This window comes from Struthio camelus, chromosome 3 (assembly GCF_040807025.1).
Source record: "Struthio camelus isolate bStrCam1 chromosome 3, bStrCam1.hap1, whole genome shotgun sequence".
NCBI lineage: Eukaryota > Metazoa > Chordata > Aves > Struthioniformes > Struthionidae > Struthio > Struthio camelus.
In genome coordinates, this window is record NC_090944.1 from 77,121,218 (window position 1) to 77,134,572 (window position 13,355).

The window sequence follows — 13,355 nt, forward strand, 5'->3', positions numbered from 1 at the left end:
TAATTTTGCAGTATATTGTATGTTACTGTGCAAAAAGAAGTCCCAAACCCTAAAAATATATCAAATCAAAAATATATCATTGTATCTTAAATTCAGTAAGTCTGTGCCTAATTCCCACAGCGCTCATGAGGCTGCAGCTGGATTACTGTGTCCAGTTCGGGGCTCAGCAGTATCAAAAAAAAACCATTGACAAACTGGAAAGAGTGCGGTGGCAGGCCACTAAGATGGATGGGTGGTTAGAGCACCTGGCGTATGGAGGACTGAGGGACCTGGCTTAGGGAGCTGCATTTGTTTAGCCTGGAGAAGGCTAAAGGGTACCTACTTGTTTTTCTTAGATATGCATAAGGGCCAAGAGGCAATGGTCACAATTTGTGACATGGCAAATTTTGATTGGAAAAAAAGTATTTGAGCTGGAGGTGGTTGCCTAGAGAGGCTGTAGCGTCTCCATCCTTGGAGATATACAAAACTCAGCTGGGCAAAGGCCCTGAGCGCCTGACCTGATGTCAAAGCTCACCTTGCACTGAGCTAGAGTTTGAACCAGGTGAGCTGGAGAGGTCCCTTCCAGCCTATGCTGCGGTGCTGTGTTCTGCTTTTCACCTTCCAGCTACTGCAGTTCTGCATATTCTGCTCCTGGATAGAGGAAGCAGAAAGAAGATATTCACGGTGCAATTTGTCAGCTGGGTTAAGCCAATTTAAATCCATGCTGCTGCTGAAAGAATCCAGACTACCTCCCCTCCTCTCTTCCCCAGTTATCTCAGCTGTGTATGTTTCCTTCCACTGCCTCATGTGTACTGGCAGCAGTTTTGTGATGAGCAGATCACAAACCTGATTCAGCTGAAAATTAATACAGAAAAAATGTAAAAAGAAAAAGTAGTTTTTACTTCTCTATTAAGGCTGCCACACTGAAGTAGAGGGGGTACATGCAGCCACTTTTTTGGAGGACTTCTTCAAATTTTGACAACCTCCTCCTTCGTTTCAGCTGTGGTTTCACAGCACTGGCTTTCAGGTCTGGGTGGTAAACCAAGTAATAGAGACCTCCTTGTCTCTTTTGCCTGGTTAAAGTTCAGTTTTGTGATGAACTTTTTCTTCTTCAGAATGGAGAGCACCAGTGTGCAAACAGAACTCCATTGAAGTTAGGAGAATTTACACTACAAATTGGCAGCAGAGCAGCAGAGTTGATAGTGAAATTCCGTAGATCATGTAACTGGGAGCTATTTTGGTCAATTGTATACTTGATATTATATATTTGTGTATTGAAAAGTGGAAGTTTATTATCAGCACAAATGAAGTACCTCTGCCAATCATACAGGGCATGAGAAAATTTTGATGCAGGAGAAGGTAACGCTGTGTTAACTAACTGGACAGAAGCCCCGCTCTGAGTCCAGTCACAAGTCTTTGTATTTACTAGTTCTTTTGGCAAAAAAGCAACTAACACAATTGATTCTGCTAAGCGCCTAATGCGTCTTGTGGCAAGTATCATCTCCTATACAGGCTATAAAATTACCCTGAAAAACATTTCATTTTTTATTCTATTGTTTTGATAATGTCCTGCTAGCTTACCATATATTACATACTTAAGCTTTTGTAAAGCAAAGGCTGCTATGATATTTCATAATGTAAAAATCAGCTAATAAAACAAAGCTATTTTAATGCTCTAAGTTATATAAACTGCAGTATTTCAGTGCCTGTACAGTTTGTGAAGGGTAAATATATAAAATTAAATGCATATCTTGGTGAACAGAACCTAAAGGAAGCTTGGGAACGTCTGATGTTTTTTCATTATTCAGTAGATTGATTTTTTTTTTTTCCTCTAAGGGGTAGATAGGCTCTATTTTTAATAAGGTTCTAATTATCCATCCCGCTAAACCGTAAAATTTCATTTATCAGAGCGGAATTATACAAATACAGTGACATAGGGAATTAATTTTCAGATTTTCAAAGCTTTTGTATTCTTAGCATATTCAATATATTAACTTGTATTTATAAATCCCAGGTTACAACCATTTTGCCAACCATCACAGTATTTAGTGGTTTTTTTTACCTAAAAGGGACACTCTGGGAATCATGTAGTATCTGCACATCTCAACTTTCACCTAAAAAATAGCAAGTCTGGTTCTGAGATCAGGGTAGATGAGAAGAAAGTAAATCTGGGCAACATGAATTGTAAGAGTTTTAAAAATAAATGAAAGGTTCCCAAATTATTTTCCCAATAAATTTCATGCAAGAGTGTGACCCCTTAGGACTTTCTAAGATCTAAAATACAAATTCGAGCACTTGAGTAGACAGAACTGGTACAAGTACAGCTCCCAGAGTTTTATCTTGAGAAAGAAGAATGTAGCTAAGTATTGATGAACCTCCAAAGAGTCAAGATTTGGAGTACATCTTCAAGGCAAAGTCAGTTCATAGTTTTGCTTAGATGTTATTGTTGTTTACCCTCCAAAGCTTTTTTTTTTCCAAGTTGGGCTGTACTTTCCATCCTGTGATAGTGGCCTGTTCTGGGCTAGATATACTGTGTTCACGATGTAGTAGCAGTAGTAATAGTAGTGGGTAGTAGGAGTGGTCCAGAACAATTCATTTACCTGCTGACTGCTGGTGCCTTCCTATAATTCACCTTCTACCTTGGCCAGAAATACAGATTACCTCCCCACACAATTCCAAACAGAGAAAAGGCAGGGATAAGTCATACTATTCTGCAGCACTACATGTGAGGGGTTCTGATCCCAGAAAGCCCCAAAACAAACAAGATGCCAGCCCCAGAGGCACCATGAATAACCTTTACAGTGCAGATCAGGGTAACTTGTAGCGAAAGCCTGTCTTCACATGCTTGAAGAGTATTTCATTGTCAAGAAACCCCAGACCTATAGAAAAATACTCATTTGCTTTTAAACTCCGTATGTATGTAAGGTACAGAATCACTTACATCTATGTATCTGTTTTCAGTGAGGCTGCAATTTGAAATGAAAACCAATTTGGATTACATTTACTGTGCCTCAGATGGCTGTTTTAAGAAAAAAAGGGGAAAACAGCCATTCCTGTATTTTTAGGGCATGTAGACCCAGGACTAACAGAGGTTGAAAAGACACATTTACTTGGCAAGCTGCCCCTTGTTGCTTGCTAATTGTCACAGCAGAAGAAACTTGCTTTTCTAACTTGAGAAAGAAATAGAAAAATATCCATAAAAAATAGAAAACCTGCCGGAAATCATCTTCCTCAGACTACTGAGTCAGAGATGTATTTACATTACAGAATGTGGGGTGCGTGTGTGTGTGTGTGTGTATCTTATATGCAGGAAGTAAATCCTGGCCTTGAGAGCGTTTGAGACAATATGATGATCATTGTGGTTATTGCTTATTCTCTTAAAAAGGCTACAACTTGATAGATAAGTATGTGGGCGAAGGAGGAGTTTCTTCTCAATAAGATAGAATATAGGATATTAGAAAGAACTTGTATTGATTTAACTGGCTTGTGCTTAGGCTTTTTGAAATAGGTGCTTGTTACAGACTTAACAGAACTTTGCATGCAGTGCTTGGATGAAACTTCTTGTGACTGTATTGTGCTAGCAGCTGAAAGATACTCATTAACGGCAAATACCACAAACATCGAAAAAAGATGGAGGACTAGATATGGAAGTATTTGTGCCAACGTGGGAATGATGGTTGGAATTTTTTCCTTTAGCAACATATTTTCCATGCTGTATCTCATAAAATCTGTTCTCTGTGCACTGGTTATATACTCTCTGCCTAAAGGGCTTTCAAAGTAAAAACAAACAGAAAGTTGTATAATCTCAAGGGTTTTTTTTCCCCCTCTCTCACTGTCTTACTGTGAAGGAAAAGAAGGCAGCAGTTTATTTCTTGGCATGAAGTAGATGCCACTTCAAAGCCCCACAGCTGAAAGTGTATGCAGAAAGGGGACAGAATAACTCTTACTAGGTCAGAGAAAAACTAAAGGTCAGAATTCTCTTGAGTGTCTCTTGGAAGACCAAAACTAAAAATTGGAGAATATCCAGAATCTCAAATTCCTCTTTGAATAAGAGAATGGGTTTTTAAGACGCTTTGAGGTTTGTAGATGCTGAACGTCACTAAGTATTCTCTTTTGAGAGAGTGGCTAAGGAGGGAGCGAAACTGCCTTTTGAGGGAAACTGTTATTACGATTATTGTTATTTATATTGGGCTAAAAATACAATAGGGATCCATGGGACAAGTAAGATTTACTTAAGTAATAAGGGCTACAGGTCAAGACTACACACAGTATGGTAAATTCACATGCTTTCTGACAGGTACCTTTGAAGTCAGTGGAAGCTTTGTTGTTGACTGCAGTAGAGGAAGAATTTTGACTGAGGATTTTTTGAGTCTACTGGAGCAGGATGTCAGAGCTGAGCCTGCCTCACCTCAGCTTTTCTCAGCAAGCAAGGATTGATAACTGATTACACTCTCAGTCAGGGCTGACTTGTTTGCATAATCAGTATCGATATGCACATATATGGAGATAGAGAAAATGTTATTTCCATATCATCATAGTTTAATATTATAAACAGTGTTGCCATTAATATTGAAAGATTACATAAATGCATATGTTTGTATATACACACACATATATATGATATATATATGCACACACACACACACATACACATTTCCTGAGAGGGAAATAGGTAGTAATTTGTAAGAGCAGAGATTGCAAGAACAAAGGTCAGCAGGATTAGAGGTACAGAGGTGCGCTGATAGGAGAATCAAGCAAATGGTGTATTGTGACAAGTTCTACTAGAAGAAGAAGGGAGAGAAGAGAGTTAGGTCTGGAAGCGGAAGAGAAGAAATTTAAACTCTTTCATATGAAGGAGAAAGACCTAGCAGAACTCATCACAGAGGTGATGAGAGGAGGGAGCAAGTGGGACAATGTAGTTATGCTACCAGCCCAGAAATACAATGACTAAAATTAGATCTTCAATGATCTGATCACTGAGCGAGAGGTAGTCGTTATAATCAAGATAAGAAATGATCAGGAATATATGTTCTAACTGCTTCCGCTTTGGGCTGCTTTGCTATAATGAAAACTTTCTTATAATTACTCCTTCGGGTGACTGAGTGCTTCCTGCTGCTCTCCTGTGTGCTTTCCCAAGTACAAAAACCTCAGCATCTAGACAGCATCCAAGAGGATGGAGCAACCTGTGCTATCAGTAAAGAAATGGGGAATACACAGGGACGTAGAGAAATTCCAAGCAGAAGAGAGGGAGGAAGAGTTTGTAGAGCGGGCAGAAGATAGAAGGGTCAAAAAAAAAAAAAAAAACGAACGGGTGACTACAGGTAGAAGAAAGAGATAGAAGCAGCCAAAGCTGAGGTGATGGATAGAATTGCATGCCAGAAGTTAATGAGCATGGGCAAACAGCCTTGTGAGCACCAAACCACAGCCCCCTCCCTGTACTGAACTCGGGAGACCAAACTATTTCTGAGGTGACAAATAGTGATACCAGTTCCAGGTGGTGGTTCAGATAAATGATCACTGTTCTTACAGTTATTTGTACCGTGAGCTCAGCAACAGATGGCCTACACTCATGGGTTCGGTCCTGCTGATGAGACATTTTGAACCATAAATAAGCAATTCAGCTACAATTCCTATGGTGTTCAGGGTTTCTTTTGAATTATCATAACTTTAATGTGGGAAACTGCACCTGAAAAAGTACTTCAAACTTGACATCTGTCAATATGTTTGTTAATTTGACCTCAATCTCTCTATGCCGTAAACTGCCCATCCATAGAGTGATGATAACACTTTTGCATCTCACGTGGATATCGAGGAGACCATGCTGTCTTTGGAGCACTCAGATCTCTGGAGTGACAGTGCTGCTAGTCGGGAAAATTAATAATTTTCTGTTCAGGGTAAGGTTTGGGTTGTGTCCTGCAAATGAGATCTGGGCCACAGATTGAAAGGTGAGGTTAAAAATTTAGGCAAAGAAACCGTTCATTAAACATGATGTCGGTATCCTAAATGAGGCAGGGGTACCAAAGGAGAAATATGTAAGAACAAGCAAATAAAAGCTGTACCATCTGCACAGTCAGAGACTGAATGAAGATTGCACAGTCAACCTTCATTCGAGCATTTCCTAACTTCTGAAAGTTTGTCTTTGTAACATGAACATTATTTTAAAAGAGTTTATTGAGCATGACAGTAGTCTAATGTGAATGGCTCAAGTGAATAGTTTGGGGCCCTTAAAGCTCTGCGCGATTGAGCTGTGATAATCAAAGTACTAGACTGTGCAGTGAAATGTATTATACAGTCCAATGTCTACAATGCACAATAAGTTATAGTGATGAGTCCACCTTGGCTATATAGCATCCAGTACAGGTTCATAATTAGTCTGCTCTCTCATTGCGCTTATAAAGGTACATACTTTTGGTCACTTTCATTTAAATTAAAATGCAATCATTTTGTTTGTAAGAATTATGATATTCATAGTGAGCATTAACATAATTTCTGGTGTTCTTTCCATGAATCAAATAACATTTGTTAAAACTATCTGTACAAGCTGCACTAGCTGAGCTTAATCAGTTTCAATAAAAACAAAGCATTTGAGATGATTAAGGATTGGGGCTTAAGCCTCTTATCTGTTCATAAATTTTCTAGTCTGCAAAATGTGGATAGTTATGTGAAAGGGATGTTATGAAGCCTGTGTAACGTTAATAAAATGCTTCGAGGTCTTCCAGTGAAAGTGTAAGGAGTTAATGTCTTTTAATACCAAAGGACATTTTTCATTACTCTTCATTTTTTATTTCAATCTAGCTGTTAATTCAGTGTTGTAGAACTGAAAAAAAAGTATCATCCTGAGAAACAGGAGAGAGAGTGAAACAGAGAGGGGGTCTGATTAGATGTTATTGAACTTGACGAAGAGAACTAGAGAATCACTATTTTCAAGTGATATTGGATTAAGTCCCATAAAGAAATATATGAGAGGTTGTTTCATTTTACTCCCCCAAGAAAGCAAATGCAAAATGGAAGCAGAGGGCAAAAACAGTAAGAAGTAAACTATACTCTTGTATTGCCAGCAACAAAACAGGTATAAAGTGTGTCTCTAGCGTTCATCTTCGGGGTCTATGTGAAAGGAGATTTCACCCCGCTCATAAATAAACCCACTTTCCAGAATGATTAAGACCCCAGCCCTCCAGCAGCGCCTGTCCGCGTGGCCCTCTGACTTCACTGCACACCATTCTATTGAACAGAAGTCTTTGTAGGAGTTAGCGTTCACCATGAAACTCTTTGCAAGAATAGGGCACACCACTTTGTCTTGTTTTCCATGCCGATAACTTGTGTGACACCCAGTTTGAAGGTATATACCTTAAAAATTAACGGAGAAAAATTCCAAGAGCTACTATGTGATTTAGGATTGGGACCCAAGGCAGTATAAACTTACCTGAATACTGTGAGCAGTAATTCTGACAGCCGTCTGAATTCAGCCAGTGTCTGTTTGTGAGTCAGCAGCCAGTTACTTGCTGCTGGCACAGATATTTGTCAATTGTTACACATTAAGGATAAATTTCTCCAAAGTGTCATACTGCCTTGGTCTATGTCTTCACAGTAGCAGTCAGTTCACCATGTGAGTGTTAGCTCAAAATAGCGTAGCTCAAGTGAGACTGACAACACTTCTTGCAGCATTCAATCTGCATACAGCAATTAGACTTGCACTAAAGAGCAATTGGATTACCAAAGTGTTTGAATTAGTCAGTGAGATAACTAACTGTATCCCGTAGCATTAATAGTGCGAAGTCCAGCACTGCTGAAGCTTTGCCCCACGCTCTCAGCTTGACCTCCAAACATCACTTGGGTTTGGGTGTTTGCAGGTAGAATCAAGATGGGAGTTTAACTTTGGCTAAGAATGCAATGAAGACAGGATTTTGCAACAGTGATGTTCATATTTTTGGACCATGCGCAATGAATCCATAAACCATTACACTGGCTTGGGCTTTTGGGGGTGGGGTGAAGTGGGAACTTGCTCTATTTTGCCATCTCTAAATGCTTTTTCCTGTAAAACTCTTTAACATTTTTTCCCAGGGGAAATAAACATATTAATTAAGATGTTTCATGCCACAGTCTTTGTGTGTGTGTGTGTGTGTGTTGTATGCTGCTTTGTTTTTTTTAAACCTAAAAACAGGATGCTGCATTATTTTCCATGACAGCCAACCGGTCTGGATGAGGATGTCATTCCCCTTTATAAACAGAACTTACTAACTTCTGTTCAAGGTTATTTTTTCCTTTAAAATAGTTTGCACGTCACAAAGGCTACTCTGTGAGAGCTTTATGACTTGACTGAGGATATTGCTTGCTCTGAGCAGGATTTGTCTCTCCCAACTCAAAACATCTACAAAGTAGATGGAGATATCTCCAGGTGAGCTAGTCACCTTAGTCAGTGGGAAGGAAGAGGTGCTTTTATGTATTCAATGTTTATGCTAGGATGAATTAAATTACACTCTGGAAGTGCCTTTTCCCACTGACTGTAAATGGAGCCTTAATGGAGCCTAGCTCATCTGAGGGCATCAGATCAGATGAATTCTACCTTCTGTGCCTGAAATCATAGGAGAATATTTCAAGAGTGTAAGAGAAAAGCCCAGACCACTTCTCTTGCAAAATCAGAGGAAACAAGATTTCACAGGGTTTTTTTTTAATCTTTTTCTACATTTTCCACAAGTGTCCTCAGTACCAGAATAAATCAGTTCTTAACTGTGCTTTTTCTTTAGTGTTGGAAAGGAAGATTTCGACAAGACAAAGCAGAGAGGAGCTGATAAGAAGGGGAGTTCTGAAGGAGATACCTGAGCAAGGTGATAACAAATTACCTTGAATTTACCTGTTGAGCACTAAACATGGATGATAAAGCCCCGATTGTATTGTTTCCGTGTAGCGTAAATAGGTATAAGGACACAGCTTGGAGGTGTGAGAGGTAATTTGAGCCAATTGACGAGGTGGAGATGAGATTTGTGTTCTGTTCCTGCTTCTGATATATATATACACTATGTGACTTTTGGTCGCGTTGCTAAATATTTTTGATGCTCCCTGGAGAGTGCGAGTCCTGTGGTTGTTACTTATTGTTTGTCAGAAATTTTTGGAATTTGTCTTTAACCTGTTTTTTTGAGTCAAGGTCTGCTGTCTAAAGGAAATGGAAGATGACAGGGGAAATTTTGCCTGAAAAATTAAAGGGCTTGAGGCCCTGCCATCACCCTGTATGTTTCTCTGCTGTAAACCAAAGGAAGTAAATCAATAGCTGCAGTTTCAGATATCAAAAAGTACCGGTGTTGGGACTGATTATACAGATCCAACCACTGTCACACAGACCACATTCACAAGTAACTCAAACATAAAAGTCTGTGGGGAAGACGCCACTTATTTCAAAACATTTACAAGGTTTAAGAACTGACAGCCAGAATTATTTGTATTTGAAAAACCTAAGTAAACCATATTTAACACCTGTTTGGTACATCTGACTGTATTTCTGAAATACTGCTACTTGTTTTTTATTCCTTGTGGGCCTAGTGGCATTGTTTCTAGTGTTCTTGATCTTGTATAAATCTAGATTCAATAAAAATCAAGTAGTTAAAATAATTCTCTATAGCCTAAAATTAAGCCATTCATCATTCTATCAAGAAGTCTAATAAGATTTTGCCAGTAAAGAGAACTGACTGAGAACTTAGTGATTTCCAAAAACAGATTTCTCCTAGAAATTGTGTTACTCTGCCTGACCTGAAGAATTATGAAAGTGAACTCATGGATAGCTCAGTATTTAACATTCCTCATATGCACTGATATTTAGAAATAGAGGGCTTATTTGTTGACATGTGACGTCACTGGTCTTTACAGTATTTCTCTTATTATAAAACTATGGCATTCAGCATAGCTGGCTTCTGAACTTGCCTCTGCCATTGTCTTTGATTTAAAACAAGAAATGTAAGCTCTCCATACCTCAGTTTATCCATCTGTGAATTTCTTACATTTTTTGCTACGTGCTTCGCTGCAGAGCTGTATGACTTTGTTGACTGATGGTTATAAGTTGCATTTACACTCTTGAGACAGCTAACACAATGTATTAACATTTCAGGTGGGTTAAAACCGGTCTGACAATAAATACTGAAAATAATACATTTGTGTTAAAGATATGTATGCTTTGGTCTTTAGTATCGTTGACCCTCCACTTTGAATCCGTTACAGAAACTTGTAATCCCGTTGGCTCAGAACAAAGGGGGGAAAGGATGTAGAGCGGAATAGTTTTCTCCCCTTCCTCCCCTCTTAAGAAGGCCATCAGTCCAGTCTGTATTGCCTACATTACATGTGCTTCGTGTGTGGTGAATATTTTAAGTTTCAAGGAGCTGTTTGAACGAATACAGGGTTGATTTGAAGGTGCTAAAACAGGAGGGTAAGTGATATAGGAAAAGAAGGTGTGGAAGGTCGTTAGAAAAATGACCATGGAGACAAAAGCTCGATGATGAAATTATATAAAGTCTTGAAATGTGAGAGGCAAGAAATGTGAAGACGTGACAGTATTTTATGTGGAATGAAGAAGAGAGAAGTGGAAAGTGGCAAGTCCAGAGAGGAGATGTTTGTCAAGCCACGACATGAATAAGAGATGAGAAAGTTACCTGTGAGGCATAAAGGAAAGAATGGATTTGTGAATGTCTGGAAGAAGAAAGTTGAAGAAGTTGTATGTTGCAATAAGATAAGAACGAAGCCTGTGCGACCATCAGCTGTAGTTGGTGAGGAAGGGTTGAGAAGGCAGAACTTAGTTTTTGCACATTGACTTGAAGTTAGTGTTTGGATTAAACTGATCAGGTTAACCCATAGAGTAGCTCAAGGTGGTAAAAAAGGCTACGTAGCTGTACGGATATGGGGAAGTGGCCGAACATCCAGGACTGATAGCGCACAGCAAGGGAGAAGATGAGAAGAAGAGAGAGGAGTTTATCATGGTTAAAGAAGCAACGAGCGGAGGAAGCAGAGGAGACTCAAGATAAAGTTGTATTGTTTTTGGATGAAAGGTGAGAGAATCTAGTAGGAGGAAAGCAGTCATCTATGTGAGTTGCAGGTGGAGTGCAAGCAAGGTAAGGCAACAGGTTTTAGCAATAACCCGAGAAGAAAATTATCAGTGATCTTAGAATGTGTGGAATAGAGAACAGAACAAGTGAAATAAGGGAAGAGAGGAAACTGAGCCAGCAAGAGTGTGTAGCATTTTTCAAGAGTATAGAGACAAATAAGAAGGATAAAAGAGTTTTCTTCAGGAGAAAAGAAATATAGCTGAGGTCATCTGGGTAAGTGAAAAAAATATCAGTTCTAGGAAAGAATTTGGAATGCAAACTTCAAATAATGGTATCATGTGTGAAACAGGAAGACCTTACGTTGTTTCTCACAACTGGGTAATGACTCTGTGACCCATTTTATTCATTAACTGGCCACATATATTTTGAGAAATCCTGCCTGAATTCCTGGCTGATATATCTACTGGGGTACATCACAGTAGTCCTGCAATTCTGTCCCTAATAGTCCAGAGTTGAGGCCTACTGGAACAAGCTGCAGCTCCATTTTGGTCTGTGCACATGTTTCTTTGCTCTGTAAACCAAGATGCAGGGAGGAAGAGAATGGGATGCTAACGTGCATAGAGTTCACGTCCCCAGATGGATTCACAAAAGCTGGACCTGAAAACTCACATGCACTTCCAAGCCCGCTACAGAGATATCCACCCAAAGAACCTGGAAACCTATAGAGTTCCCTTACAGAATTACTTTTCAGAGCAGATCTACAGCCTGATCTTTTCCATTTCAGTAAGTCCTTCTGCTTTGTTTCCGTGGAAATTTAAAAGCAGATAGATGTTGTATGTTTCAGTAGGTGCTGTGCAAGCAGTTAAATTAGACAACAGCTTTTTGATTTTCATTTCAGATGGCGATGTAACAGTAAATTTTGAAACTTCAAATGGACACACCATAGCCATTGGTGAAGAAACCATACAGGAAGAAAACATTGTAAAAGCCAGTGGAGATAATGGTACTTTGTCAGAGAAAGACTTTGCATCGGAAGGAAAAGAAGAACATCCAAAAGGTAAACAAACACATTCTTCGCAACTTCTTTTCCACCTACTTAAAACATTAACATGTTCCTCCGTTAGCACCGATGCAGGCTGTGAATTCTGTTCTGCAGCAAGGCTGCCAGCAGAACCTGCCGAGAAGATACACTTGTGAAGCATGAGGTATTTCATCACTGGTAGGCATGCGTTTTACTGTGACTATAGAAAGGTCCTAAAGAGAAACATGGTCTTAGCATGAAAGTGTGTGCAGGGCTGTTTGGTTTCTAAATTCACGGTGAGCCTTTCCTTGTAACCATGAGCAAGCCTTGTTTCCAGGTTTTCCTTTTGTGAAATAAGACCGTAAATGTAAATGCGTAATGTAATGATACTGGAAGGTGATGACCTTCCAGTATCATTGCAGAAGTAGCTCAAGGGTTAAATGTGCAAAAGTGTTTAAACCACTTAAAAAACGTGTATAATTTTGAAAGTGACTTCAGCAGCTCATTCCCATTGATTTTCATTAAATCTTGATCAGCTGCAGTCCAGCTCTTCAGAAAAGTTCAAGAGGCAGGCTACTACTGCAAGCTGAACCTAGGTCATTTATAGAAAATGTACTTTATGACTGTGAGGTTTTCTGTAGCTGAAATGTAATAAATATTTAGTGGTATTTACTACATCTCAAATCCCAAAGTCCATATTAATTCTATTACCTTTATTCAGGTCCACGTTGGTAATAGGAGCTTGAATAACAAAAAGTAAAGACTAAGGTGGAATCACAGATTTGGGCCTGTTTTGTTTTCTTTCTCTAGCGTCTTGAATAATGCGTCCCTTCTTTTCCACTGTCAATAAAAAAGTTCTTAAATACGATTCCACTTATTGGATTTTCCTAGAGGAAAGTACAAGGGTACAGAAGTTCAAGTGCTTTATGACTGGCTGTTAGACTGAACAGTCTTTCCAGTATATTCTAGTAACCTCTACCTAGTGATGAATGAGCCTCTGGCGATTGAGAGGCCCCGGTCAGCTAACTCAAAAATTTGAATTCTTCTCTGAGCTATGTAAATTGCTTGAGTATGTAAAAAGTAGCTAGGAGTCTAAGAAGAACTGCCTTTCTTGTGAGATTTCTAGTACTTCCTGTCTCCCAACAAGCCAGAAATACAAGATTAGCCTTTTTCATGACATTTAAATATGTCTTATCATTTGGTGCCAGCTAGAATCAGACATGTATTGGGTCAGGAGAAAAAGAGTAATAAAAGCCGTGGAAAATTCCTGTAAAATGGTTCAGGGTAACTTTCGGATAGAAGATCAAATCAGTTATTATTTTATGCCTTTC

General features: G+C 39.1%; 1 protein-coding gene across 19 annotated transcripts in view; it reads left to right on the top strand.

The window, feature by feature from the left end:
- PHACTR2 (phosphatase and actin regulator 2) overlaps positions 1 to 13,355 on the top strand; it is a 125,999-nt gene that overhangs the window by 71,552 nt on the left and 41,092 nt on the right. For 14 of the 19 annotated variants that reach the window (XM_009673590.2, XM_068938554.1, XM_068938544.1 and 11 more), the window contains exons 3-4: positions 8,724 to 8,804; positions 11,902 to 12,060. In XM_009673590.2, the coding sequence (XP_009671885.2) occupies positions 8,724 to 8,804; positions 11,902 to 12,060 (240 nt within the window). The remainder of the gene's footprint in view (positions 1 to 8,723; positions 8,805 to 11,901; positions 12,061 to 13,355) is intronic. The other 5 variants (XM_068938547.1, XM_068938556.1, XM_068938557.1 and 2 more) reach the window with 1 other exon arrangement.